At 38.2% G+C, this 26,605-nt stretch overlaps 1 protein-coding gene, 1 long non-coding RNA gene and 1 pseudogene across 3 annotated transcripts in view; 1 reads left to right on the top strand and 2 right to left on the bottom strand.

Annotated features, from left to right (window-relative positions):
- The window catches only part of CCDC7 (coiled-coil domain containing 7), a 408,075-nt gene that overhangs the window by 322,995 nt on the left and 58,475 nt on the right, over positions 1-26,605 (top strand). The window contains exon 30 of the mRNA XM_031652409.1: positions 6,626-6,733. Coding sequence (XP_031508269.1) covers positions 6,626-6,733 — 108 coding nt within the window. The remainder of the gene's footprint in view (positions 1-6,625; positions 6,734-26,605) is intronic.
- Positions 1-26,605, bottom strand: part of LOC108587568 — a 73,577-nt gene that overhangs the window by 31,827 nt on the left and 15,145 nt on the right. The gene's annotated exons all lie outside the window — the stretch shown is intronic.
- On the bottom strand, positions 498-1,593 carry LOC101004708 (annotated as a pseudogene). Its single transcript, XR_651486.2, has one exon. The product of XR_651486.2 is annotated as a mitochondrial import receptor subunit TOM22 homolog pseudogene (transcript).

The raw sequence follows: 26,605 nt of genomic DNA, 5'->3' as shown, positions 1-26,605 counted from the left end.
AAAAGTTCACAGTGTCAATCTCATTATCCCATCTTCTCCCGATCTCCAGGGTTTCTGCTGAGAAATCAACTGAAAGTTGTATTAAGACGTCATTAATTTTGATATGTTTCTTTTCTCTTGCTACTTTTAATATTCTGTCCTTAACTTGTTAATTGGATTATGATGTGGCTTGATGATGACATTTTGGCTTGAATTTGACTGGTGACCTGAGCTTCCTATACCTGGATGCTGTTTTCTGTCTCCATGTTTGCGATAATTTCAGTCATTATTTCCTTAAATATGATTGCTAGGCCTTTTTCTCTCTTCTGTCATTTAGCAACTCCTATTATGCTGAGGTTAGCTTATTTGATGTTGTCTCATAGTTCTGATAGGCCTTCTCCATTGTTTTTTATTCACTTTTCTTTTTGCTCCTCTAATTGTATAATTTCATATGTTCTGTCTTTGAGTTCACTGATTTTTTTTCCTGTTTAAATCTGCTGTTAAGCTTTCTTTGAATGTTTTTTCAGTTGGAATCATTTTTAATATTTAAATACAAAAAGTGAGCACTGACTTCTGTTTTTTTAAACACACACACAGGTCTAACAACCAAACTGTGCAGGGGAAATGAACTCCTGATCTGTCTTCCAGTCCCCATTCTGTGGCTGAAGCTGCAGCCAGCCTCCCTCCTCTCATACATAGCGATTCATAGTGGCCACTTTACACTACAGGTGTAATGCATTTTGTCTTTCACATTGCATGCATGTCCCTCCCCAACAGCTCCATTCTTTAAAAAAAAAATTAAAAAATATAAAAGGCAGTCGTTAATGGTCAGGGGCACATCCCTCCCACTGGCATCAGTCCCTGCCCACAAGGGGAAAGTGACATCTTCCAGTTAGGAGCAATTTGGTGAAAGGAGTGGAGTGGCCAGAGCTGGAATAACCATCTGCATGGCTGCACTCTGGTATCAGAGTGAAGACGGAAGTAAGGATAATGTGGAGGGCACAGTTGCAAGTTGAGTCTTTTCATGAGACAATGTGGGGAGAATTCTCCCCACCAGGTTTTGATAGATCAATGTGCCAAAGTTAAAAAAAAAAAATCCAAATAATCAGCAGTTCAAACACTTGAATTTCAAACTTATCCCACCGAGACAGCTCAAACAGCAGTAACAACCTAGATCTTTCCAGGAAGTGAGGGTAGAGCCCCTGGCATTCCTCCTGAGAGCCCTGTGTGAGGCCCTAGAAGTATCTGCCGCTGCTGCAGTTGCTGCTGTTGCTCCATTTGCAACTTCTCAGTCTCAAAGACAATGAGAAGAACCAGGATCATAAAGGAAGTGGTCCCAATCCACAAGGCTGCCCTGGAAAACCTGTACATTTTTTGAGCCACAAAGAGGGAAAGATCAAAAGTGGCTCCGGCCGCGGACCGGACCCTCTCAGGAAACATCTCCGTCAGGCCCCATAGTCTCTCCGACAGGGTCTCATCTAGGTCCTCATCATCGTCCTCCTCCAGCTCCTCCTCAGGCTTCTCCGCGTCGCCTTTCAGGAGCAATTCTTCCAGGGACTGGGGTTCCCGGGCACCAGCAGCAGCAACGGCGGCAGCCATGACTGTAGGGGCGCTTTCTTTGAATTTTTTAGTTCAATTTACATATTCTTTATTTTGAGAGTTTCTCTTTGGTCTTAAAAAATTGTTTCTATTTCTTGGTTAAATTTCTAACTTTGTTCCTGAATTGTTTTCCAAGTTTCATTTAGTTTTCTATCTGTATTTTTTTGTAATTCCTTTAACTTTTAAAATAAGATTATTCTGAATTATTTGTCAATCATTTTATAGATCTTCAGTTTTTCTGAATCCATTACTGAAAGTTTTTTGCTCTTTTTTGGTGGTGTCATATTTTCCTGAGTTTTTACAAGTCTTGCATTTTTATGTTGATGTCTGCACATTGAGCTTTTGCAGGTGTTTTTGACAGTGTTAGGCCTTTACTGCTTAATATTAGAACTTAATCACTGGTCTGCTCTTGCTTCCCAGTCTGGGCAAGACTTATAGTGAGAACTGGAAATTAAATAGTGCACTGGAAATAAATCACTGCCCTGTTGTTTTCCAGTCTGTGGAAGACTTATAGTGAGCCCTGTAACTTCAACACTGCTCCAGAACTATGTTGCTGCCCTGCCATTGTTCTTCAGTTACAAAAACTATTAATAGAAATAGTTTGTATTTTTAAGTGAGCACCAGAACTTAAATGCCAAACATGTAGATGTTTCCAGGTCAGGAGAAGGCTTCACATGAATATGTGGACTTTGTGGGAAATCCAGCCAGGCATTTGGTCCTTCCTGTGTATTGTGTCTTCTTCAGGACTGTGGGCCATCCACTTTACTCAATGTGATATCTTCACTAATTGGAGCACAGAACACCTACAAAAATTCACATGCCAGTCAATGTAATTAGAACCTTCCCTTTTTGACCACAGTTCATCCCAGGTGGTTCAGTCCTCCCAGCAATTTAAATGTTCCATGAGACAAGACTGGAGTGAGCTTCCTGTGAAGATTCTATAACCAGCTGGGAGATTGAACATTCACCTCCAATTTCCTCCTCCCACCCTGGGAACCATGTGTCTAGGGAAATTCTGTGAGTGGTGTTAGGTCTGCTTTAAAGTGATTATTCATCTTACCAGTATCAGGTTTTCTTGATTCTGTGTCTCCTAGAAGTTTCTCCACTTCTCCCTTGAATTTTGGTGAATTCAGGGTAGTATTCTTGTCTTTGAATAATTTCTAGTTGTATTTTTTTTTCTAGAGGAAGCGATGCTGGGAGATCTTCTATTCTGCCATCTTACTTACATCACTCCGTGATTTTCCTGGTTATTTATCTTTTAGATTTCTTTGTGATTGTTGCAGTTTCTGTGCTTGCTTCTCATGCTGGTTGGATTATTATTAATTTTTGAATGGGACCTTCTAAATAGTAAAGTGATTAGTGGAATGTATATGTGGGGTAGATTGACGGAGGACGAGATTTTGTGGGAAAATTGATAGATTCTGTCCAGGCTTGGTGTCATATTATTAAATCTTTTTTTGTTGTTGTTAAAGAAGCTATTGCAACTCACATATGTGTCTTTTGTCTGTTGCAGTTTGGCACTATCTTCCTCCCTCTATTTTTAGCTGTTTTTACTGTCAGCATCCCTAACTTCTATTAGGAATCTCTGTTTCAAGCAATAGAAATGGTCCATCAGTGTAGTTTCTTCTTCAACTCTTCTTTCTTAGCACCCTAAATATGATTACCACTATAAAGGCATATTAGGCATGCCTTTCAGTGATGACACTTTGGAGGAAAACCTGTGTACTGTTATAGGTTCAAGACAGCATGACTATTATCTCTTAGTATTCTCCAAAGCCTTGTGCCAGATTTCATGACAGTACTTTTAGTATCAGGGGGCTATGGAAATATTCTTACTTTTTTTCTTTTGTTTCTGGGGGTTTTATAGGAAAAATGAGGGCAAAGGGGAGCTTTATTCTGTCATCTTCTTAAGGATTTAAAAATAGAAAATAACCAGAGATTTTGTAAGATTACGATATGACTTTCTGACTTTGAGTACTTTGGAGATTACTAAGAACATAGTTTAAATACTTATAGTAACCATCTGTTTTTAGAAAAAAACCATAATGCTCTAGATCTCCAAAGTGATCTGGTGAGGAATAAACATATATACTATGTAATCCAAAATTGCTTTTCCATCGTCCTAGATCAGAGAGAGATACATTGGTGGGTAAATGATCATATTTTCCAAGGAAATATACCAGTGATTGGCCCTTAAATTGCACCCATGTATTAGAATTAATCCTTTTCTAAAGACAGATAATTTTCTTGTAGTACTAGCTGAAGATTTGTCCTTCAAACATGAATATAGAAGTCTTAAACTATCTGCAAATATTTTGAAATTTTGAAAATTATTGTAAATATCTAGATTTCTAGCTTCTTTGGAGAATTTAGAACACCTGAGAATATCTGTCATGCATTTGTAGTGGTAAGAATAATGGTGTTTTTTTTTTAAATAAAACAGGTACTCTCCATTTCACCTTGCTCTTTATGCCATCCCTGTCATCACCAGGCTCATTACACTCATATTACATACTCAGTCTCAGTAGATATTTGAGTTTATTAGTTGGAGAACAGATTTCGGAAACTAAAAGAATCAATTCATTCCAGGCTTTTATATTTAATAACTATGTGGCCTTCCACAATATGCATAATATCAATAAGTTCTATTTCCGTCGTCTGTTAAATGGAGATAAAATACTTATTTTCTTCAATTATTATAATGATTAAATGAGATAATACTTCAAAAGTACTTAGTATAAAAGGTGGCATATAGTAGCTATTTTGTATGAATTTGAAATTATTTAACATATTTGTATCCAATTGAATAATTAGCATGTTAAATTGCAAAGTAAATAAGGTTAGATGATTAGATGACTGGGAGGTAAAATATCTCTAATTAGTACTATGTACTATACTTCTGCCTCGAACAAAATGTTAGGGTTTTTGTTGTTTTTTACTGTATGTACTTTTTTTACTTTTTCAGCTTCTATCTTAGAAGCAGCTGGTACACATGCAGATTTGTTACAAAACTATATTGTGTGATGCTGAAGTCTGGGGTATGACTGAATGCGTCACCCAGATAGCATAATACCCAAGAGATCATTTTACTCCTGCTTCCTCCCCCTTTTAGTATTCCACAGTGTCTATGGTTCCCATCTTTATGTCCATGTGTACCCAATGTTTATCTCCCACATATAAGGGAAGAGATGCAGTATTTGGTTTTCTGTTTCTACATTAGCTCCCTCAGGATAATGGCCTCCAGCTGCATCCATGTTGCAGCCGGAGACATGATTTTGTTCTTTTTAATGGTTATATATTATTCCATGGTATATATGTACCACATTTTCTATATCCAGTTCACCATTGATGAGCACCTACTGTTGATTCTGTGTCTTTGCTATTATGAATGGCACTGTGGTGAACGTATGGATGCATGTGTCCATTTGGTAGAACAATTTATTTTCCTTTGGGTATATAGCCAGGAATGGATTGCTGAGTCAAATGGTATTTCAACTCTTTCTTTGAGAAATTTCCAAACTGCTCTCCAAGTGTTTAGACTAGTTTACATTCCCACCAACAGTGTGTACGTGTCCCCTTTTCTCCACAGACTTGCCATCTGTTTTTATTTTTTATTTTTTAGTAATAGCCATTCTGAGCCAGGTGTGGTGGCTCATACCTGTAATCCCAGCACTTTGGGAGGCCAAGGTGGGTGGATCACTTGAGGTCAGGAGTTCAAAACCAGCCAGGCCAACATGGTGAAATCCTGTCTCTACTAAAAAAGAACACACACATACACACACACACAAATTAGACAGGTATGGTGGCGTGTGCCTGTAATCCCAGCTACTCCAGAGGCTGAGACAGGAGAATCACTTGAACCTGGAGGTGGAGGTTGCAGTGAGCCAAGATCGTGCCACTGCACTCCAGCCTGGGTGACAGAGTGAGACTCCGTCTCAAAATAATAAAAATAGCCATTCTGACTGGTGTGAGATGGTATCTCATTGTGGTTTTAAATTACATTTCTCTGATGATTTGTGGTGTGGAGCATTTTTTCGTATGTTTCTTGGCCACTCGTATATCTTCTTTTGAGACGTTTCTGTTTATGTCCTTTGCCTCACTTTATAATGGAGTTATTTGTTTTTTGCTTGTTGGTTTAAGTTCCTTATAGATTCTAGACCTTTGTTAGATGCATAGTTCATGAATATTTTTCTTTTATTCTGTAGGTTGTCTGCTCTGTTGGTAGTTCCTTTTGCTGTGCAAAAGATTTTTAGTTTAACTAGATCCCATTTGTCAATTTCTGTTTTTGTTGCAATTGCTTTTGAAGACATAGCCATACATTCTTTGCCAAGGCTGATATTGAGAAGGGTATTTACTAGGTTTTCTTCTAGGATTGTTATAGTTTGAAGTCTTACATTTAAATCTTTAATCCTTCTTGATCAAATTTTGTATATGGTAAAAAGCAGGGGTCCAATTTCGTTCTTCTGCATATGGCTTGCCAGCTATCCCAGCATCATTTATTGAGTAGGGAGTCCCTACTGCTTATTTTTTCTGGGTTTCTCGAAGATCAGATGATTGTAGGTATGTGGCTTTATTTCTGGGTTCCCTACTCTGTTCTGTTGGTCTATGTGCCTGTTTTCGTACCAGTACAATGCTCTTTTGGTTACCGTAGCCCTGTAAAATAGTTTCAAGTCAGGTAGTATGATGCCTTCAGCTTTGTTCTTTTTGCTTAGGATGGCTTTGGCTACTAGGCTTCTTTTTTTGCTTCACATGAATTTTAGAATAGCTTCTCCTAATTCTGTTAAAAATGACATTGGTAGTTTGATAGGACTCCATTGAACCAGTAAATTGCTTTGGACAGTATGGCCATTTAATGACATTGATTCTCTCAATCCATGAGCAGGGACTGTTTTTTCATTTATTTGTGCCATTTCTGATTTCTTTCAGCAGTGTTTTTGCAGTTCTCCTTGTAGAGATCTTTCACTTTCTTGGTTACATGCCTTCCTAGGTGTTTCACAAAATGTTAGTTTTTTAAATCAATGACTTTGTCAATCTGTTATTCTTACAGTTACAAATGAAGCAGCCTCAGAACTTCCAAATACAGCAGAAAATCTTCCAGCAGTGTACCCATCAATTAGCGACCTAATAATTCGATTGGATTTAAACAAAGTGGTCGGTAAGTACAGATTTATGTTTGGATACAGTAGAACACAATCTAAGAATTAAAATATTTCAACTGTATAGTTCTGTTAAAAAACAGGAAATTCAAAGAAGGAGTAGTCTTTCTCAACTTAATAAGTTCATTCTACTCAATCTATCTACATGTCAATTAAGTGTGTATTTAAATTACGTGTTTTTACTCCACTAGACAACATTAATTTTGTAATGTTTCATATATTTCCCTTTACCTACTCATGAAACAAAATACATATAGGCTTTCCACTACTGTGAATTTTCATAACATAAACTAGATGCTGTATGAACAGCTCCTTGAGGACATAGTTGTCATTTCTTATACCATCGTTTGTATAGCAAGATGGAAAGACAAATGGAACTAGTACCATATAGACAATATGGCTGCCTTGTGATGTGCTTATTATTAAATTGGCAATATCAAATGGTGAAAAAGATCATCAGAATGGGGAAGAAGCTAGAATATGTGCGAAACTAGTGGTAGTGTGGTTAAGCGACTATTTTCTAATAAGATATAACCAAAGTGTTCTCTGGTAGCTTTCAAATCACTCCTTAAAGGCAACAGGCAAACATGAGCAAAATGGCAAACTGAAAACATCCAAACTCTCATTCCCTGACAGAAACATTGAAAAAAATTAGAATAATCTATCAGAACCAACTTTGTCAGAGCTCCAGAAAATAGTCACAGATTTTTAGCATCCAAGAGAATACCTAATTAAGAAAAGTCTATCTTCAAAATGGTAAGAAAGTTTTGTGGAACTGTCAAAAGAGTGCTCCAGCAAAAGCCAATATGAAAATCTCCTGGCAATCATGGCATTAATAGTAGACCTGCCCTATTAAAACTTCTAGGCTGGGCACGGTGGTTCACCCCTGTAATCCAAGCACTCTGGGAGGCCGAGGCAGGTGGATCACGAGGTCAGGAGATCAAGACCATCCTGGCCAAAATGGTGAAATACCGTCTCTACTAAAATATAAAAAATTAGCTTGGCGTGGTGACACATGCCTATAGTCCCAGCTACTCGGGAGACTGAGGCAGGGGAATTGCTTGAACCTAGGAGGAGGAGGTTTCAGTGAGCTGAGATCACGCCACTGCACTCCAGCCTGGTGACAGAACAAGACACTGTCAAAAAAACAAACACAAAAAACCTTCTAAAGGGAATTCTTCAGGTTAAAATGAAAGAATGCTATACAGTAACTTCAACCACATGAGGAAATAAAGATCTCTGGCAAAGATAAGTCCATTGGCAAATATAAAAGCCATCATTATTATAATTTTGGCTTGTAACTCTATTCTTTGTATCTATAATACTCAAAAGACAAATATACAAAAATAATTACAAATTTATGTTATGGACACACAATGTATAAAGACATGATTTGTGATGTTAATAACAAGGATAAGTTAGAGGGTGCTGCATAAGAGTATACTTTTTGGATGGATTGAAGTTGAGTTGGTATCAATTCAAATTAAATTATTATAACTTTAAGACGTTATATATTATTTACTTGGTAATCACAAAGAAAGTATCTATGATGCATGCATGAAGAAAAGAGAAAGGAATCAAAACATGTCCCTACAAAAAGTCAACTAAACACAAAAAAGATGGAATTAGAGGAAATGAAGGGCAAAAAGTATAACGTACAAAAAATAGGTATCAAAATGGCAGAAATGTCTTTCCTTATCAGTAATTATTTTAAATGTAAATTGACAAAACTCTTCATTCAAAAGGCAAAAATTTACGAATGGATTTTTTTTTTAAATGATCAACTATATGCTGCTAACAAAAGATGCACTTTAGATGAACAAAAATGACAAAACTTTAGCTAGATTGACTATGGAAAAATAATACTCAAATTGCTAAAAATCAAAACAGAAAGTGGGAACATTACAACCAATTTTAAAAGAATAAAAAGCATTGTAAGACAACACTGTGAACAACTGTACACGAAAAACTGGATAACCTAGAGGAAATGAACAAATTGATAGAAATACACAATCTACCAGAACTGACTTATGAAGAAATCTCTAAATAGACCCCTAATTAAGATGAATACTGAATCCTAATTAAAATTTTCCAACAAAGAAAAATCCAGGACCAGACGACATTATGGGTGAATATTACCAAATATTTGAAGAAGAATTAAAACTAATCCTCAAGTTCTTTCAGAAAACTGAAGAGGAGGGAATACTTCCTAACTCATTCTATGAGGACAGCATTATCCTGATACTAAAGTCAGAAATGCTATAAGAAAGCAAATGGCAGACCAATATCCCTTATGAATAATAATGCAAAATCCTCAACAAAATATTAGCAAATAAAATTTAGCAGCATATAAAAATTATACAATGTGAATTTATGAGTTTTACTTCTCAAATGCAAGGATAATTCAATAGACAAAAGTCAATTAGTGTGATATACCATGTAGCAGAATTAACAACAAAAAACCCCACTGGATCCTCTCAGTTGATGCAGAGAAAGCATTTGACCAAATTCAATAGACTTTCATGTAAAAACAGTAAACAAGCTAGGAATAGAGCCTTACCACATCATGATGAAAAGCCAAATACAAAAAAATCCACAGCTGACATAATATTTAATGGTGAAAGATTGAAAATGTTTTCCTTAAGATCAGGAGCAATACAAGGACACCTGTTTAGATAACTTCTAGTCAAAATAGTATTCAAAATCTATCTGGACCAGTTAGAATAGAAGATAGGTAGATGATAGATAGATAACATCCAAACTGGAAAGGAAGAAATAAAATTATCTGCCAAGAGGTGACATTATCTTATATGAAGAAAACCCTAATGACTCCACGAAACAACTGTTAGATCTAATAAACAAATTTAGCAAAGTTGCAGGATACAAAATGAACACACAAAAATTGGTTACATATCTATGCACTGGTAGTGAGCTATCTAAAAAGAATTAAGAAAAAAGTTCCATTTATAATGGCATCAAAAGAACAAAATATTTCGGAATAAATTTAACCAAGAAGGCAAAAGGCAAAAGACTTGTATACTGAAAACTACCATATAATGCTGAAAACAATTAAGAAGATATAAATAAATGGAAAGATATCTCATGTTCATGGATTAGAAGACAACTTTTTTTTTTTTTTTTTTTTTGAGATTGAGTCTTGCTCTGTCGCCCAGGCTGTGCAGTGGCGCAATCTCGGCTCACTGCAACCTCCGCCTCCCAGGTTCAAGCGATTCTCCTGACTTAGTCTCCCTGGTAGCTGGGATTATGGGCACATGCCACCACGCTCAGCTAATTTTTGTATGTTTAGTAGAAACGGGGTTTCACTATGTTGTCCAGACTGGTCTCAATGTTGTCCAGACTGGTCTCAAACTCCTGACCTCAAGTGATTCACCTGCCTCGGCCTCCCAAAGTGCTGGGATTACAGGTATGAGCCACCATGCCCGCCCAGAAGACAATATTATTGAGATGAAAGTAATACCTAAAGTGATCTACACCTTCAATGCAATCTGCAGTTCTTATCAAATTCCCATAACACTTATGAGGTTATTGTTGCAAAATAGAAAACCCTATCTTAAAAATCATAGGAATACAAGGGACCACACATATCCAAAACAATTATGAAAAAGGATAATAAATTTGGAAGTCTCATACTTCCTGATTTCAAAACTTACTATAAAGCTACGGCAATCAAAAGAGTGATATACTGGCATAAAGCAGACATGCAGACCAATGGTAGAGAATTGAGAGACTGGAATTAAATCCTTGCTATATGGTGAAATAACTTTCAGCAAAGTTGCCAATACTATTTCCTGGGAAAAAGGCAGTCTTTTCCAAAAATGGTGCTTCCACAAAAAGACAGTCTTTTCCACAAACCAGATATTCATGTCAAAAGAATGAAGTTGAATCTTTACCTTACATTATATACGGAAATTAAAATGGACCAAATACCTACATATAAGACCTAAAACCATAAAATCTCTGAGGGAAAAACAGGGAAAAGGCTTCATGACGTTGAAGTTAGCAATTATTTTTGGGGTATGACTCCCAAAGCACAGACAACAAAAGAAAAAAATAGATAAGTTGGACTTCATAAAAATTAAAAATTTTTGTCATCAAAAGACAGTATCAGAGAGTGAAAGCACAACCCATAGAGTGGGACAAAATATTTGCAAATCACATATCTGATAAGGACTTAATGTCTAGAATACACAAGGAAGTTTTATTAATTAACAAAAAACTCAACTTCATTTAAAAATGGGCAAGTGATTTGAATAGACATTTTTCCAGAGGAGATACACAAATTGCTAATTTGCCCTAAAAAAGATACTTAGTATCATTAGCCGTTAAAGAAATGCAAATGAAAATCACAATAAGATATCACTTCATAGCCATTAGGATGACTCTCATTATAAAAACAGAAAATAATGAGCATTGGCAAGGATGTAGATAAATAGGAACTTTTGTAAATTGTTCATGGGAATGTAAAACAGTGTCACTGCTGTGGAAAACAGTTTGGTTGTTTATCAAAAAGTTCAACATGGAGTTCTCATATGATCTATTTACTTCAAGGTGTAGACCCAAAAGAATTGAAAACAGGTACTTGTGCATCAGTGTTTGTAACAGCATTATTCACATTAGCCAAAAGTTGTAAACAACCCAATGTCCATCAGCAAATGAATGCAGAAACAAAATATGGTATATACATACACTGAAATATTATCTCACTTTAAAAATGAATCATGTTCTGAAACATGCTACGAAGTGAATGAATCTTGAAATATTATGATAATAAGGAAATAAGGCAAATACAAAAGATAAATATTGTATCTTATTATACCACTTATATGAGGTTCCTAGAATAAGTAGACAGAAAGTAGATCAAAGGTTCCCAAGGCCTGGCAATAGAGGCTAACAGGGAGCTAGTGCTTAATGAGTAGAGTTTTAGTTTAGAAAGGTGAAGACTTTCTGAAGATAGATGGTGGTGATGGTTGCACAACAAAGTGATTGTGGTTAATACAATTAATCATACATTTAAAATGGTTAAAATAATAAATTTTATATTATGTGTATTTTACACAATAAAAATGAAGGTATTCTGATAAAAATACAAAAATTACAAAAGAAATTTTATTTTATTTTTTTTAAGTTCCAGGGTACCTGTGCAGGATGTGCAGGTTTGTTACATAAGTAAATGTGTGTTATGGTGATTTGCTGAACCTATCAACCCATCAGCCAGGTATTAAGCCTGGCATGCATTAGCTCTTTTTCCAATGCTCTCCCCCACACCCCACGGCCCTCTGACAGGCCCCAGTGTGTGTTGTTCCCCTCCCTGTGTCCATGTGTTCTCATTGTTAAGCTCTCACTTATACGTGGGAATATGTGGTGTTTGGTTTTCTGTTCCTGTGTTAGTTTGGTGAGGATAGTGGCTTCCAGTTTCATCCATGTGCCTACAAAGGACATGATCTCGTTTCTTTTGATGAGCCAAAGTTCTTTATTTTGAGATGAAGTCTCGCTCTGTCACCAGGCTGGAGTGCAATGGCACAATCTTAGCTCACTGCAACCTCCGCCTCCCAGATTCAAGTGATCCTCCTGCCTCACCCTCCCAAGTAGCTGGAAATACAGGCATGGGCTGGGTACTGTGACTCATGCCTGAAATCCCAGCACTTTGGGAGACAAAGGAGGGTGAATCAGCCGAGGTCAGGAGTTCGTGACCATCCTGGCCCACATGGCAAAGCCCTATTTCTACCAAAAGTACAAAATTTAGCTGGGCTTGGTGGCAAGTGCCTGTGGTCCCAGTTACTCAGGAGGCTGAGGCAAGAGGCTTGCTTGAACCTGGGAGGCAGAGGTTGCAGTGAGCCGGGATTGCGCCACTGCACTCCAGCCTGGGAGATAGAGCAAGACTCTCAAAAAACAAAAACAAAAAAACAAAAAAACAAAAAAAAAAAAAAAAAAAAGAAAAGAAATTTTCAAAATGTATGAAGAGCTGTGCAGAATTTATGGATCTACAAAAATTGAACATCTCTACACTATTTCCATCTCTATCAAATATTGCTGAAAAAACTAGTTTATGAAGGATGTAGATCCTTCTGTGATAGACGTATTAAACAGATACTTATAGAACACTTCACTCAATAAATGGAGTACACATGCAAAAATTGACTACATATTAGGCCACACATTAAGTTTCAATGAATACTAAAAAATGATTTCCACAAATCACATTTTCTATGATGCAATAAAACAGAACTAAATAGTAAACAAGATAAAAATTCTTCTGCAAAATTTAAAATCCTATTTATAAGCTGAAGAAAAGACAATGGACACTAGGATATATTTGAGACTAAATTAAAATTAAAACACTACACATAAGCACTTACAAGAGGTCCTTAAATAGGTTTTTATAAGGAAATTTAAAGGTTGCATATGATAGAAAATAAAGAAAACTAAAAAGTTAGGATTATAAGTTCGTAGCAAGGAGGTAGAAAAAGAAGATGATAAAATCTGAAAACTAAAGTAGAAAAAAGTTTAAAATAAGAGAATTATTTTTTAAAAAGTGGAGGACATAGAAATAATATCAGTGGAATAAAAAGCTGATAGTTTACAAAGACTTATGCATGGAAGTATAAAATATTTAGCAAATAAAGTAGAAGGCATTAATTGGGAGGATTTAGGAAAAGTGGCATTTGTAGTAGCATAGTTCTAAATTTTCTTCATCTCTCTTTATGAGTCATAATTTGGTCTCTTACCATAACCCCTTATTTCCCAAAGTTTTTGTTCATTCTTTTTTATTCTTGTCTTTTTATTTTTGTATGAGTTGTTTCAGGGAGCTAGTCTTCAAGCTCTGAGATTCCTTCTTCAGCTTGGTATAGAGTGCTGTTAATACTTGTGATTAACAAGACATTAAACTTTCAACTCAGCCTTATTTCTGGGCTCAATGCAAGCCTAGCTAAGTGCTGAAGGGAGACTCTTAGGATAAACTAACCTGCAAATACTGTGAAAGGTGTTTGGTGTGTGGGGGGAGTTCTTTTAATTTAAAAAGAAATGCTGACATTGAAAGAAATCTCTATAAAAACAGTAACTGAACATGAGCTCTAAGTAACAGACTTCAGTGGTAACACACAGAATAAAGTTTTTGGAAAAATGATTTGCTAACCTAAACAAATGTCTGACTATAGCTTTCAGCAATCAAAAAGAGCAATACCTGGCGAAGGGAGAAAAGATAATCTCTAGCATCACCCCTTTTAATATCCAGATGAACAACTTTCAATAGAAAAATAATTACAGGGCATAATAAAAAGAAGTAAGTATGGACAAATCAAAGGAGCAAAATAAATTGAGAGAAACCATTCCTGAGGAAGCTCATACAATGTACTTACTAGACAGACTTTAAAACGACCATATTGGGCCAGGTATGGTGGCTCACACATGTGATCCTAGTACTTTGGGAGGCCAAGGCAGGTGGATCACTTGAGGCCAGGAGTTCAAGACCAGCCTGGCCAACATGGTGAAACTTCATCTCTACTAAAAATACAAAAATTAGCCGGGCGTGGTAATGCACATCTGTAATGCCAGCTATTAGGGAGGCTGAAGCAGGAGAATTGCTTGAACCCAGGGGGCAGAGATTACAGTGAGCCAAGGCCATGCCACTGCACTTCAGCCTGGGCAACAGAGTGAGACTCCACCCCCCAAAAATAAAATAAAATAAAATAAAATAAAATACTCACTATACTAAATATCGTCAAAGAGCTAAAGGAAACCATGGACAAAGAACAAAAGGAAATCAGAAAAACTTTGTAAAAACAGTGGAATAAAGATAAAAAAGAAACAATATCCTTAGTTCAAAAATATAATACTTGAAATGAATAATTCATAGATTCAACAGCAGATCTGAGCAGACAAAAAGAAGAATCAGTGAATCTGAACATAGGACAATTGTAATTTTTAAGTCTGAGGAGCAGGAATAAAAACGAAGGAAAGGGAAGGGACCTGTGGGACAACACCAAGTGGATCAGCAACACATTATGTGGGTTTCAGAAGGAGAAAAGAGAAAAGAGCAGAAGGAATATGTGAAGAAATTATGGGTAAAAAATAATCCCAAATGTGATGAAAGACATGCATCTACACATTTAAAACTAACCAGACGCCAAGTAGAATAAACTCAGAGATCAACACCAAGACACATTGTAATTCTGTCAAAATGCAAAGACAGCCCTATGGAATGACATCAGCAAGATGGTGGAATAAGATTTCCCAGTGCTTTTGCCGCTATAGAAACATCAGTTTGAACAACTATCTATGTATGAAAATACCTTTACAACAGCTTAAGAAACCAGATGAGAGATTACAGCACTTGAGTGAAACACAGATGTAAGAAATATGCATTGAAGAGGGGAGGAAGGACAGTTTTACATAATCTGCATCACTCCCTCCTTAACTTCAGGCAGCACAGTGTGGAGAGAGATACCCTTAATGTGAGGAAAGAAAGGTTAAATGAGCACTGGACTTTTCCATGGACCCCAATATTCAGTCCACTGGAGTAAAATCCAATGCCAGGCAGGCTCCTACAGCCACAAACTCTAGGCCAGTATCTGCAGACCCAGCCTCAAGGCCCACCCCAATGCCCGGCCAGCTCCTGTGGCTCTAGGCTTCTTCAAGCCAGCTCTGCCAATGCAGTCTCCAGTTTTGTCCCACCACCAGACCAGCCCTAGCAGTCCCAGCTCCACGCTGGCCCCAGAGGCCCCAGGCTTCAGGCTCACTCCTATTCCAGGACAGCACCACAGACTCAAGCTTCAGGCCTGCCCCTGAAAGCCTCCTCTCCAGGATGGCGGTATAGATGAAGCCTTCAGGCCCATTCTGGCACCAGTCCAGCTGCCACAGATTCAGCCTCTAGTCTTGCTCTACCACCAGGCAAGCTCCAGTGGTCCCAGCCTTCAGGCTTACCTCAGCATTAGGCTGGACTTTGCAGCCCTAGAGTCCAGGCCACCACCTGCAAACCAACACTGCCTCGACACTGAGCTTGCCCCATAGACTCAGTCTTCTGGGCTGTCCCAGCACCAAGCTGGCCCCAGAGCTTCACACCCCAGACTGATCTCAGAGCCAGGTCAGCCCCAGTAGCTCCAGGCCCTAAGCCTGCCCCTGAAGACTCAGGCTTCAGATGTACCTGAGGCTCCAAGCCTGCCCAATTGTCAGGTCAGCCCCAGTAGCCCTAGGTTTCAGACTGCCACCAGCACTATACCAGCCTCTGTGGACCTATTCTCCAGACAGTAGCAATCAACTAAGCTTTATTCCTGAGTTCAGACCCAAGGCCATCAAATCCAGCCTCAGATTCCAGGCCTATTTATGTGTATCCAACCTCTAGGCCTGCCTCAGTACCAGGCCAGTCTATAGATACTGGTACAGGCCTGCCCAGTGTCAGGTAATTTTCTGTGGTCCCAGGCTTGCTTCTGCAAACTCAGATTCAAGTTCCAAGTTTACTTCAGATTTGGCCACTGTCAGGCTGGCTTTCACAACTCCAGGTTTTAGGCCAGCACCCATGGACCCAGCCTCTAGCTCTACCCCACTGCCAGGTCAGCACTGAAAAACCCCAGCACCAATCTATCTCCATGGATCAAAGTTCCAGGCTCATCCAAGCACCTAGCTGTCCCTACAGACTCAGGCTAAAGGCCCACCCCTGTACCAAGTCATTCTTCATGGACCCAGACATCAGACCAGTTCCCACAAATACAAGATTCAGACCTGCCCCTGTGGGCCCAGTCAATAGTTCCACTCCAGTGGACCTAGCTACAGACCTGATTTTGTGGATACAGCTTCCAGAACCAAAGTGGACCCCAGTGCAAAGTCAACCAATGTGGACCCAGGCTCTAGGCCCAACCTGGCAGACTCAGGCACCAGACCCACCTGCCTTCTCATCCAGGCACCAGGCCAGCCTGCGGAGAACTCCAGCAGCAAGACTACTCAGGAACCAAGTCAGATGACCAGCCCATAGTCTCTGGTTGAGCTGAATGGTGAAGGGCTTTTTCTGCCAAGGCTAGTTTGTAAAGACTGGAATAAGTGCCTGCTTCTTTAAATGTGAAAATACCAATGCATGGGCACACAAATTATGAACAATCAGGAAACATAACATCACCAAAGGAACAAAATAAAGCACTAGTAATTGACCCTACATAAATGGAGGTTTATAAACTGTCTGACAGAAAGTTCAAAATAATCTTAAGGAAATTCGGTGAACTACGAGAGAAAACAGATAGACAACTAAGAAAAAATCAAGAAAATAAGTAAAATGAATTCAATAAAGAGATAGAAATCATACAAAAGAACCAGACAGAAATTCTAGAACTAAAACACTCAACGATTGAACTGAAAAATTCCATATTGCATTTCAATAGCAGACTAGATCAGGCAAAAGGAATAATCAGTAAGTTTGAACACAGATTATTTGAAATTACCCAAAAAAAAAAGAAAATAAAAAAGTAAAAAAGAACCCTACAAGAATTATGGGACACTGCTATAGTTTGAATACGTCCACCCAAAAGCATGCATTGGAAGCTTAATTCCCAATGCAGCAGTGTTCAGAGGTGGAGCCTTAATGTATGGTGATTAGGCTGTGAAGGCAGAGTGAATAGATTAATGCTATTATCACAGAGGAATAGGTTTGTTATCTTAGGAGTGGGTTATTATAAAAGGGGAAGTTTGATTCCATCTATCTTTCTTTTGCCCCCTTTGTGCTTCCAAAATACACTAGTGAGACAAGAATAGAATAGGCATTGCCATCCCAAAATGACAAAATAGGCAAGATAATAGGAGATAACTGGCTCCAAGTAAGTCCAAAATACAACAAGGAGAGCAACGTTAAATCTTAAAGCTAGAGAATAAATTTTTTTGACTTCATGTTCCACCCTCTGAGCACACTTGGGTGGGGATTGGGCCCTCAAAGTCTCAGGCAGTCCCACCTCTATGCCTTTGCTGGCCTCGGCCCAGACAACAACACTCATGGGTTGGAGTCTTGTGCCTGCAGCTTTCCCAGACTGGCATTACACCTTAGTGGTCCAGAGTTTTGAAGTCTCCTGGCCAGCCCCACTCTCAAGGCTCCACTATGCCTAGTGGTAACTCTGACTCCACTGTCCACTCGGCATTGTTCTAATGGGGGCTGTCTGTGGTGGCTCAACCCTGTGACATGTTTCTGTCTGGGACCCCAGACTGTTCATGACAGTCTCTGAAATCTAGGTGGAGGAAGACATGCCCCCACACTCTTGCATTCTGCATGCCTGCAGAATTAACACCACATAAACACCACCAAGGCTGACTGCTTGTGTCCTCTGGAGTGCTAGCCCAGGCTGCACCTGGGGCCATTGGCACCACAGCTGGAGCAGCCATTCCTGGGTCGTGGCTGCTACACTAAGCCTTGCAGAACATGGGTTCTATTGTGTTCCACCCTTCCAGGATCCAGAGTCACTACTCTGGGGTACCTCCTCTCCCAGTGCTCAAGTTGCCAGTATGGTCTGTTGTCTCTAGAAGCCAAATTGCAGCTGTGCCCTTCTCCCTAGGGCCTGAGCCTTTGGAATGCATTTTTTCTCCAGAGCTGTGTCAGTGCTTCATTCTGATTCACAGGGTCAGAGTGGCAGCCATATTCCTGTCCCTGAGTCAAGCTACTGAAGAGTGCCTCAAAGTCAGAGTCCTCAGTTTTGTGGGAGATTTGCATCCACCTGTTCCTCAGAGAGTAAACCTGATCCCACATACTGGATACTTCAGTAGTTTTGCAAGACACTAAGCACAGGACCCCAATCTTATAGCCACTTCAATCAACTGTGCCCTGGAACGTAATGCTACTGAGGCTGCCTGCAGGTCATATCAGACCCAACACCAAGAGGGATTTCTCAGCTAAGTGTCATTACTATGGGGAAAATGAGAGCAGGAGGTACTCCTGAAGCCCTTTTCACTGAGAACCCTAACAGCTACACAGCTACTATCACTGTCACAAATTTCTGCAACCTAGGCCACTGAGACACCCACAGTCATCACTGACATGGATCCCAGGTAAGGAAGCTGCACAGAGATGACCCCACTGTGCCTACCTGGAACCAGAGCCAACACACCCTACCAAAAACACTACCCTTGGGTCCATCTGCAGGAGAGTCTTTTCTAAAATAAAAAGCTACTCTATCAGTTTGGAAAGGTGACTGCTCTAACAGTGTGCAGACTTCAACACAGGTACTTAAGAATCATAAAAAAGCAAGAAAAGACACCACCACCAAAGGAACGCAGTAACTGACACCAACGAAACAGAAATTTCCTGAAAAGGAATTCAAAATAATGATTTTAAGGTAACTCACTAAGATATAAGAAAATACAAATAGACAATTCACTGAAATCAAGAAAATAATTCATCATCTGAATGATAAAGTCAATAAAGACATAGATAAAATAATAAAGATATTATTTTAAAAAGGAAATAAACAGAAACCTTGGAACTGAACTCAGTGAATGAGATAAAAACTGCAACTGAGAGCTTCGACAGCAGACTAGACGAAGCAGAAGAAAAAAATCTGTGACCTTTCAGATAGGTGTTTTGAAACAACTCTATCAGAGAAGAAAAAAAGAATGAAAAAGAATGAAGAACACGAAAGGACTTATGAGACATCATTAGATTAGCAAACATTGACATTGCAGGTATTAAAGAAGGAAACAAAGTGGAGAAAGGGATGGAAAGCTTATTTAGTGAATTAATTGATGAAAATTATTTCAAGTCTTAAGGGAGACATGGATGTCTAGATCCATGAAGCTGAAAGTTCTCAAACAGATTCAGTCCAAAAAAGTCGTTTTCAAGGCAGATTATAATCAAACTGTCAAAGTCAAAAGACTTTTTAAAACAGCAGGAGAAATGCATCAAGTGACATCGGGGAAATTTCCATCAGATTTCTTTGTAGAAATCTTGTGGGCCAGCAGAGAATCGAATGATATGTTCAAAGTACTAAAAGAAACAAAAAAAGTTAGTCAAGAATACTATACCCATCAAAGCTGTTCGGAGAAATAAAGGAAAAATAATCTTTTTACAAACAAAACTTGAGGGAATGTACTACCACTTTATTTACCTTACAAGAAATGCTCAAGGGATTTCTTCAAGTGGAAATAAAAGAACAATAAATAATATCATGAATACATATGGAAGTATAAACCCATCATGGATAGAGATAAACAAAAAAATCCAGAATACTGTAGTGGTGGTATGTAGGTCATACATATCTCTAGAATAAAGGTTAAAAGTCAAAATTGTCAGAAGTAACTAAAGCTACAATAAGTTACATAATTCAAAAAGATGTAAATTGTGACATCAAAATCATAAATGGGGGAAGATACAAATCTATAGTTTAGATATGTGACAAAAATAAAGTTGTTATCAGCTTAAATTACTTGCTTAAAACCTGGATGTTGACTGGGCATGGTGGCTGATACCTATAATCCTAGCACTTTGGGAAGCTGAGGTGGGCAGATCACCTGAGGTCAGAAGTTCAAGACCACCCTGGCCAACATGGTGAAACCCCATCTCTACTAAAAATACAAAAATTCGCTGACTGTGGTGGCATACACTTGTAATCACAGCTGCTCGAGAGGCTGAGGCAGGAGAATCACTTGAACCCAGGAGGCGGAGGTTGCAGTGAGCCGAGATCATGTCATTGTACTCCAGCCTGGGCAATGGAGCAAAACTCTGTCTCACCTAGATGTTTTATGTAAGCCTCAGGGTAATTATAGCAGATTTACAAACAATAAAGAGAAAAGAATCAAAGCTTAGAACTACAAAAAATATTAAATCATAAAGGTAGGCAACAAAAGAGAAGGAAAAGGGCAAAAGATCTACAAAACAACCAGGAAAAACAAATAACAAAACAATAATAGTAAGTTCTTACCTATAAATAACCTTGAATGTAAATGCAATAAATTCTTCAATCAAGGACATGGATTGGCTGAGTAAGTTTTTAAAAATACACCTTCTTATTATTAGGGTATATTAATCTTGAATATTTTCACTTAGGTGAAATTGGGTAACTGTTAGTCATGTGATTCGGGGAAGACTTTAGAATACAAAGGATTTACTGACATGATTCTTTACTACTTTTATGTGTGGTAGTAGATTACATATGTCCATGGGAAGATTACATAATCAAGGCTGAACAACTAAAAGGTTATTCCCTTCAAGAATAAAATTTTGAGCCATCTTAACTAGGAAAGAGCCTTAGGTAGCCAAGCAGTTGGCTGTGGGAAAGTGAGGACATGGAATTATTGGTGGAAGGAAGTGAAAAATATAAATTGAAGTCTTGTAATGAATTATAAATCCATTACTATAGTACCTGTACATATTTTAATGTATATATTACTCATGCTTTTTTTCTCCGTTTCTCTTAGTCTTGTGTGTTTTGATATTAGCTTTACAATTTACTTATAAATCAAAAAACATCTGAATGAGATAAGAAGAACAGAATAACCTTTATTAGTACCACTTTTGCTAATACATTTGGTATGTTGTATTCCCATTTTCATTTGTTTCAAGAAATTTTAAATTTCCTTAATTTCTTTATTCATGTGTTTGTTATTCAAGAAAATGTTTTTCAATTTCCATGTCTTAATACAATTTCCAAGGTTTGTTATACTATTGATTTTATGCATTTATTACATTGTGCTTCAAAAAATACTTGATAGAATTTCTTTATTTTTGAATTTATTGAGACTGTTTTGTGGCATAACTATGATCTGTTCTGGAGAATATTCCATGTGCTGACAAAAACAGTGAGTATTCTACAGCAGTTGTGTGAAATAGTTTCTAAATGTCAGTTAGGCCTATTTGGTCTAGTATGTAGTTTAACTTCAAAGTTTCTTTTTTTCCTACTTTTATATTAGGTTCAGGTATATGTGGAGGTTTGTTACATGGGTAAATTGCATATTGCTAAGGCTTGGTGTATGAAAGATGTCATCACCAAGGTACTAAGCATAGTATTGTATAGGTAGCCTTCCCACCCATGTCCCTCTCCTACCTTCCTCCACATCAGGCAGTCCCCCGTATCTATTGTTCCTATCTTTGCGTCCACATTGCAGTATTTGGTTTTCTGTCCCTGCATTGTCTTAGGATAGTGGCCTCTAGTTGCATCTATGTTGTTGCAAAGGATATGATTTTATTCTTTTTTATAGTTGCATCATTTCCGTGGTGTATTGTATCATATTTTCTTTATCCAGTCCACCGTTGACAATCATGGTTGATTCCATGTCTTTGCTATTGTGAATAGTGCAGTAATGAACTTTTGAGTGCATGTGTCTTTTTGGTAGAATGATTTATTTTCCTTTGTGTATATAACCAACAGTGGCATTGTTAGAACAAGTGATAGTTCTATTTTGAGTTCTCTGTGAAATTTCCACACTGCTTTCCACAGTGGCTGAACTAAGTTACATTCCCACCAGCATTATTATATAAGTGTTTCCTTTTTTTTTTTCCAACATTGCCAGCATCTGTTGGTTTTTTGACTTTTTAAAAGTAGCTGTTCTGACTAGTGTGATATGTTATCTCATGGTTTTGATTTGTATTTCTCTAATATTAGTGATAATGAGCAATTTTTCATATATATTTTCATATTTGTTGGTGCATGTATGTCTTCTTTTGATACATGTCCTTTGCCCATATTTTAATGGGGTTGTTTGCTTTTGCTTGCCGATTTATGTTCCTTATAGATTATGGACATTAGACTTTTGTCAAATGCATAGTGAGGGTGAACAGATCAGACTTTCCCCAGTCCCATAGGAAAGACAGCCCTGTTCTCTCTAGGTGTGGCAACTTACTCAGGCTAGAGACATCCCTTCCTTAGGAGCTGTTCAGGGTCTGAAAGCATCCTAGTACTTGGCAACTCCATGTAGGGTTCCCAGATTTCTCCCCATTTAGTCTTGGCATATATTTCAGTTGAATCTAATTGGTTTTCTCTGACCTTCCTATACCTGAATATTTATATCTTTCTCAGGGTTTGGAAAGTTTTCTGTTAAAACTTTGTACTCCTTTTTCTTGCTCAATTTCCTCTTGAACATTAATAATTCTTAGAGTTGGTCTTTTGAGGTTTTTAAATATTTTGTAGGTAATCTTTGTTCCATGTCATTCTTTGTTCTTCCCCCCTTCACTCTGAATTTTCAAATAGCTTGTCTTCAAGCTCACTGGTTCTTCCTCTGCTTGATCCATTCTGCTGTTGAGAGCCTCTAAAAATTTTTCAGTTCAGCAAATGTATTTCTCAGCTCCAAGATTTGTTTGATTTTTAAAATTATTTCAATCTCTGTTAAATTTATGTGATAGATTTCTGAATTGCTTTTATTTGTAATCTTGTAGACTACTGAGTTTCCTTGAAACTTCTATTTTGAATTTTTGGTCAGAGAACTCTCATCATCTCATTAGCGTCAGTCATTATTTTTTTGCTTTTCCAATTGAAGAAGTCATGGTTCCTTGTTTGCTGTTATTTATTGGGGATGTATTCCTCTATCTTTGCATTTAAGGATTAATTATTTATTTGTCTTCTTTGGTTCGTTTTGGGTTTTATTAGATACATTTGCTTAGAGATTCTTTGCAATTTCCGTACTAAATTTTTTTCACTGCCTTAGTTTTGGCACTAGGTGGAGCCTTAAACCCAGGTTTCTCTTGGCCCTAGTAAAGCACTGCCCTTCTCAAAGTGGGGGTTCCCAAAGGTATGGGAAGAGTAGCTGGAAGTTTGTGCCCAGAGGACCTGTGGAATATTACCTCCTACACGATAGTGCTTCTTATATGTTATTAAATTTTCTCTTGCTGCTTTTGGATCCTGTCTTTGTTTTGGGCTTTTGAGAGCCACTCTTAGTAGCCATTGATTTGACATCCCCTTTGGCCAAGTTACAGAGCAGTTTCCAGGGCTAAGGATAATAGGCTCACTTCTCCCTCTGTCTCCTCTGTTCTCATGGATATTTCTCACTTCAGGCTCTCTTATTTTTCCCAGGGATTGAGGCAGGGACAAGTCACTGTTAGCTTTCAGTTTTTGTTGCTTCTCTGTGGTCCTAAGAATTGTCTCATTCTCATAATGGGTTCCTGGATATTGCTGGTCATAATATTGATGCTGTATATTTCTTTATGGCTTTCTGTGGGGGGAAGTGAGTGAAGCCAGATTGCTTCTATGCCAACATTTTAAAACCAGAAGCTTTCAATACTCAATTATTTTTTAGTAATCTCCCACCAACTGTCTTAAGTCTGTGGGTTCTCATTTGCTCAGAGAATTCTGCTACAAATCTCGTATCTGCCTGCATTTCTGGCTGCAACTATGTGCAAAGGATAATGGCATATCTTCTATCTCCCAAATATAGTATGGGTATCCTTTTTTGGTAAATTCTACCTTAGAAAAATACAGATAAATGGATTTAGCAATGTAGTTTCCTAAAGAGAATAGGAAATCTTAGAAACTTCACTGAAGCAATGATATTTATTTGCCATGCCCAAAATGCTTCTTTCAGTTTCTCAAATGTTTTATATTTCACCCCATCAGAGGGCCTTTGCACTTGTTTTTCACACTTTCTGAGATATCTATTTCCCAGAATTCAATATTTGGAATTCCCGAAGAAGAATAAATAAAATGTACAATATATTATAAGGCATAATTGAATAATTAATTTTTAAAATAATGGATGACCCAAATCTGTAAGTTGAAAAGACATACCAGGACAAATTGGGAATTAATAACATATAAAAATAACCTGGTGAAATTTACTGGCCTTTTAAAATTATTTTAAATATACAGAATTCTAGGGACATCAGACTTTACCCTCTCCTCCAAAAATTCCAAACAAAATTTAAAAGACAATCCACTTAAGATTGGGAAGAAACAAGGTGACCTCAGAATTGTTCTAAGAAGTCATTATACGAAAAGATACTTGCACATGCATGTTTATAAGCAGCATAATTCATGATTGCAAAAATGTGGAACCAACCTAAATGTCCATCAATCAACGAGTGGATAAACTGTGATATGTGTATATATATGTGTGTGTGTGTGTATATATGTGTGTGTATATATATGTGTATATATATACATATATATGTATATAACATACATATATAATATGTATATATGATGGAATACTACTCAGCCACAAAAAGGAATGAATTAATGGCATTCGCAGTGACATGGATGACATTGGAGACTATTATTCTAAGTGAAGTAACTCAGGAATGGAAAACCAAATATTGTATGTTCTCACTCATAGGTGGGAGCTAAGCTATGAGGATGCAAAGGCATAAGAATGACACACTGGACTTTGGGGACTCAAGGGTAAAGGATGGGGAGGGAGTAAGGGATAAAAGGCTATAAGTTGAGTGCAGTGTATACTGCTTATATGATGGGTACACCAAAATCTCACAAATCAACACTAAAGAACTTATATAACCACCGCCACCTGTTCCCCAATAATCTATGAAAATAAAAACATAATTTAAAAAATAAATAAATAATAAAAGGGAAAAAAATTTGCTGGTGGGTCACTAGAGTTGATGGTGAGTGGTGCCACTTCCACTTCCATCCCTTGATTACTGGACCCATGAATCCTGACTATGGGAGAAAGAGTACCACAAATTGGGCACTGATTCAGAGCACACACAGTCTTCTGGAGAACCTTGCCCCAGTCCTGCAAAGTATTGTCACCTAATTGGCATTGTAATTGTGACTTCAAAAGGCCATTCCACCATTCTATCAATCCAGCTGCTTCAGGATGATAGGGAACATGGTAAGACCAGTGAATTCTATGAGCATGAGCCCACTGCTGCACTTCTTTAGCTATAAAGTGAATACCTTGGTCAGAGGCAATGCTACGTGGAATACTATGATGCTGGATAAGGCATTCCACGAGTCCATGGATAATAGTTTTGGCAGAATCATTGCATGCAGCATAGGCAAACCCATAACTGGAGTATGTGTCTGTTCTGGTGAGGACAAACCTCTGCCCTTCCCATGATTACGGAGGTCCAATATAATCAACCTGCCACCAAGTAGCTGGCTGATCACCCCGAAAAGTGGTGCCATATAGAGGGCTCAGTGTTGGTCTCTGCTGCTGGCAAATTGGGCACTTGGCAGTGGCCCTAGTAGCCAGATCAGCCTTGGTGAATGGAAGTCCATGTTGCTGCGCCCATGTGTAACCTCCATCCCTGCCACCATGACCATTTTGTTCATGGGCACGTTGGGCAATGACAGGCATGGCTGGGGAAAGAGGCTGAGTGGTGTCCACAGAACGAGTTATCCTATCCACTTGATTATTAAAATCCTCCTCTGCTGAGGTCACCTGTTGGTGAGCACTCACATGGGATACAAATATCTTCACAGTTTTTGACCATTCAGAGAGGTCCATCCACATATTCTTCCCCAAATTTCTTTGTCACCAATTTTTCACTCATGCTTCTTCCAAGACCCTGGCCAGACAAACTACAGCCCATGAATCAGCATATAATTGCATATCTGGCCATTTCTCCTTCCATGCAAAGTGCACAACCAGGTACACTGCTCGAAGTTCTGCCCACTGGGAAAATTTCTCTTCACCGCTGTCCTTCAGGGATGTCCTAGAAAGGAGCTGTAGTGCTGCAGCTGTCTACTTTCAGGTGGTGCCTGCGTATCATGCAGAACCATCTGTGAACCAGGTCCTAATCTTATCTTCCTCTGTCCACTGATCATAGGGAATTCCCCATGAGGCCATTGATGCAGGCTGGGAGAGAAGGCAGGGTGACAGGAGTGGGGACCATGGGCATTTGAGCCACTTCCTCATGTAACTTACTTGTGCTTTTAGGAGCTGCTCGAGCCTGATCATGTATATACTACTTCCATTTGATGAGGGAATGCTGCTATGCA

Source organism: Papio anubis, chromosome 11, assembly GCF_008728515.1.
Source record: "Papio anubis isolate 15944 chromosome 11, Panubis1.0, whole genome shotgun sequence".
NCBI lineage: Eukaryota > Metazoa > Chordata > Mammalia > Primates > Cercopithecidae > Papio > Papio anubis.
Note: the sequence above shows the minus strand (reverse complement) of the source record. Positions and strands in the feature narration are given on the sequence as shown.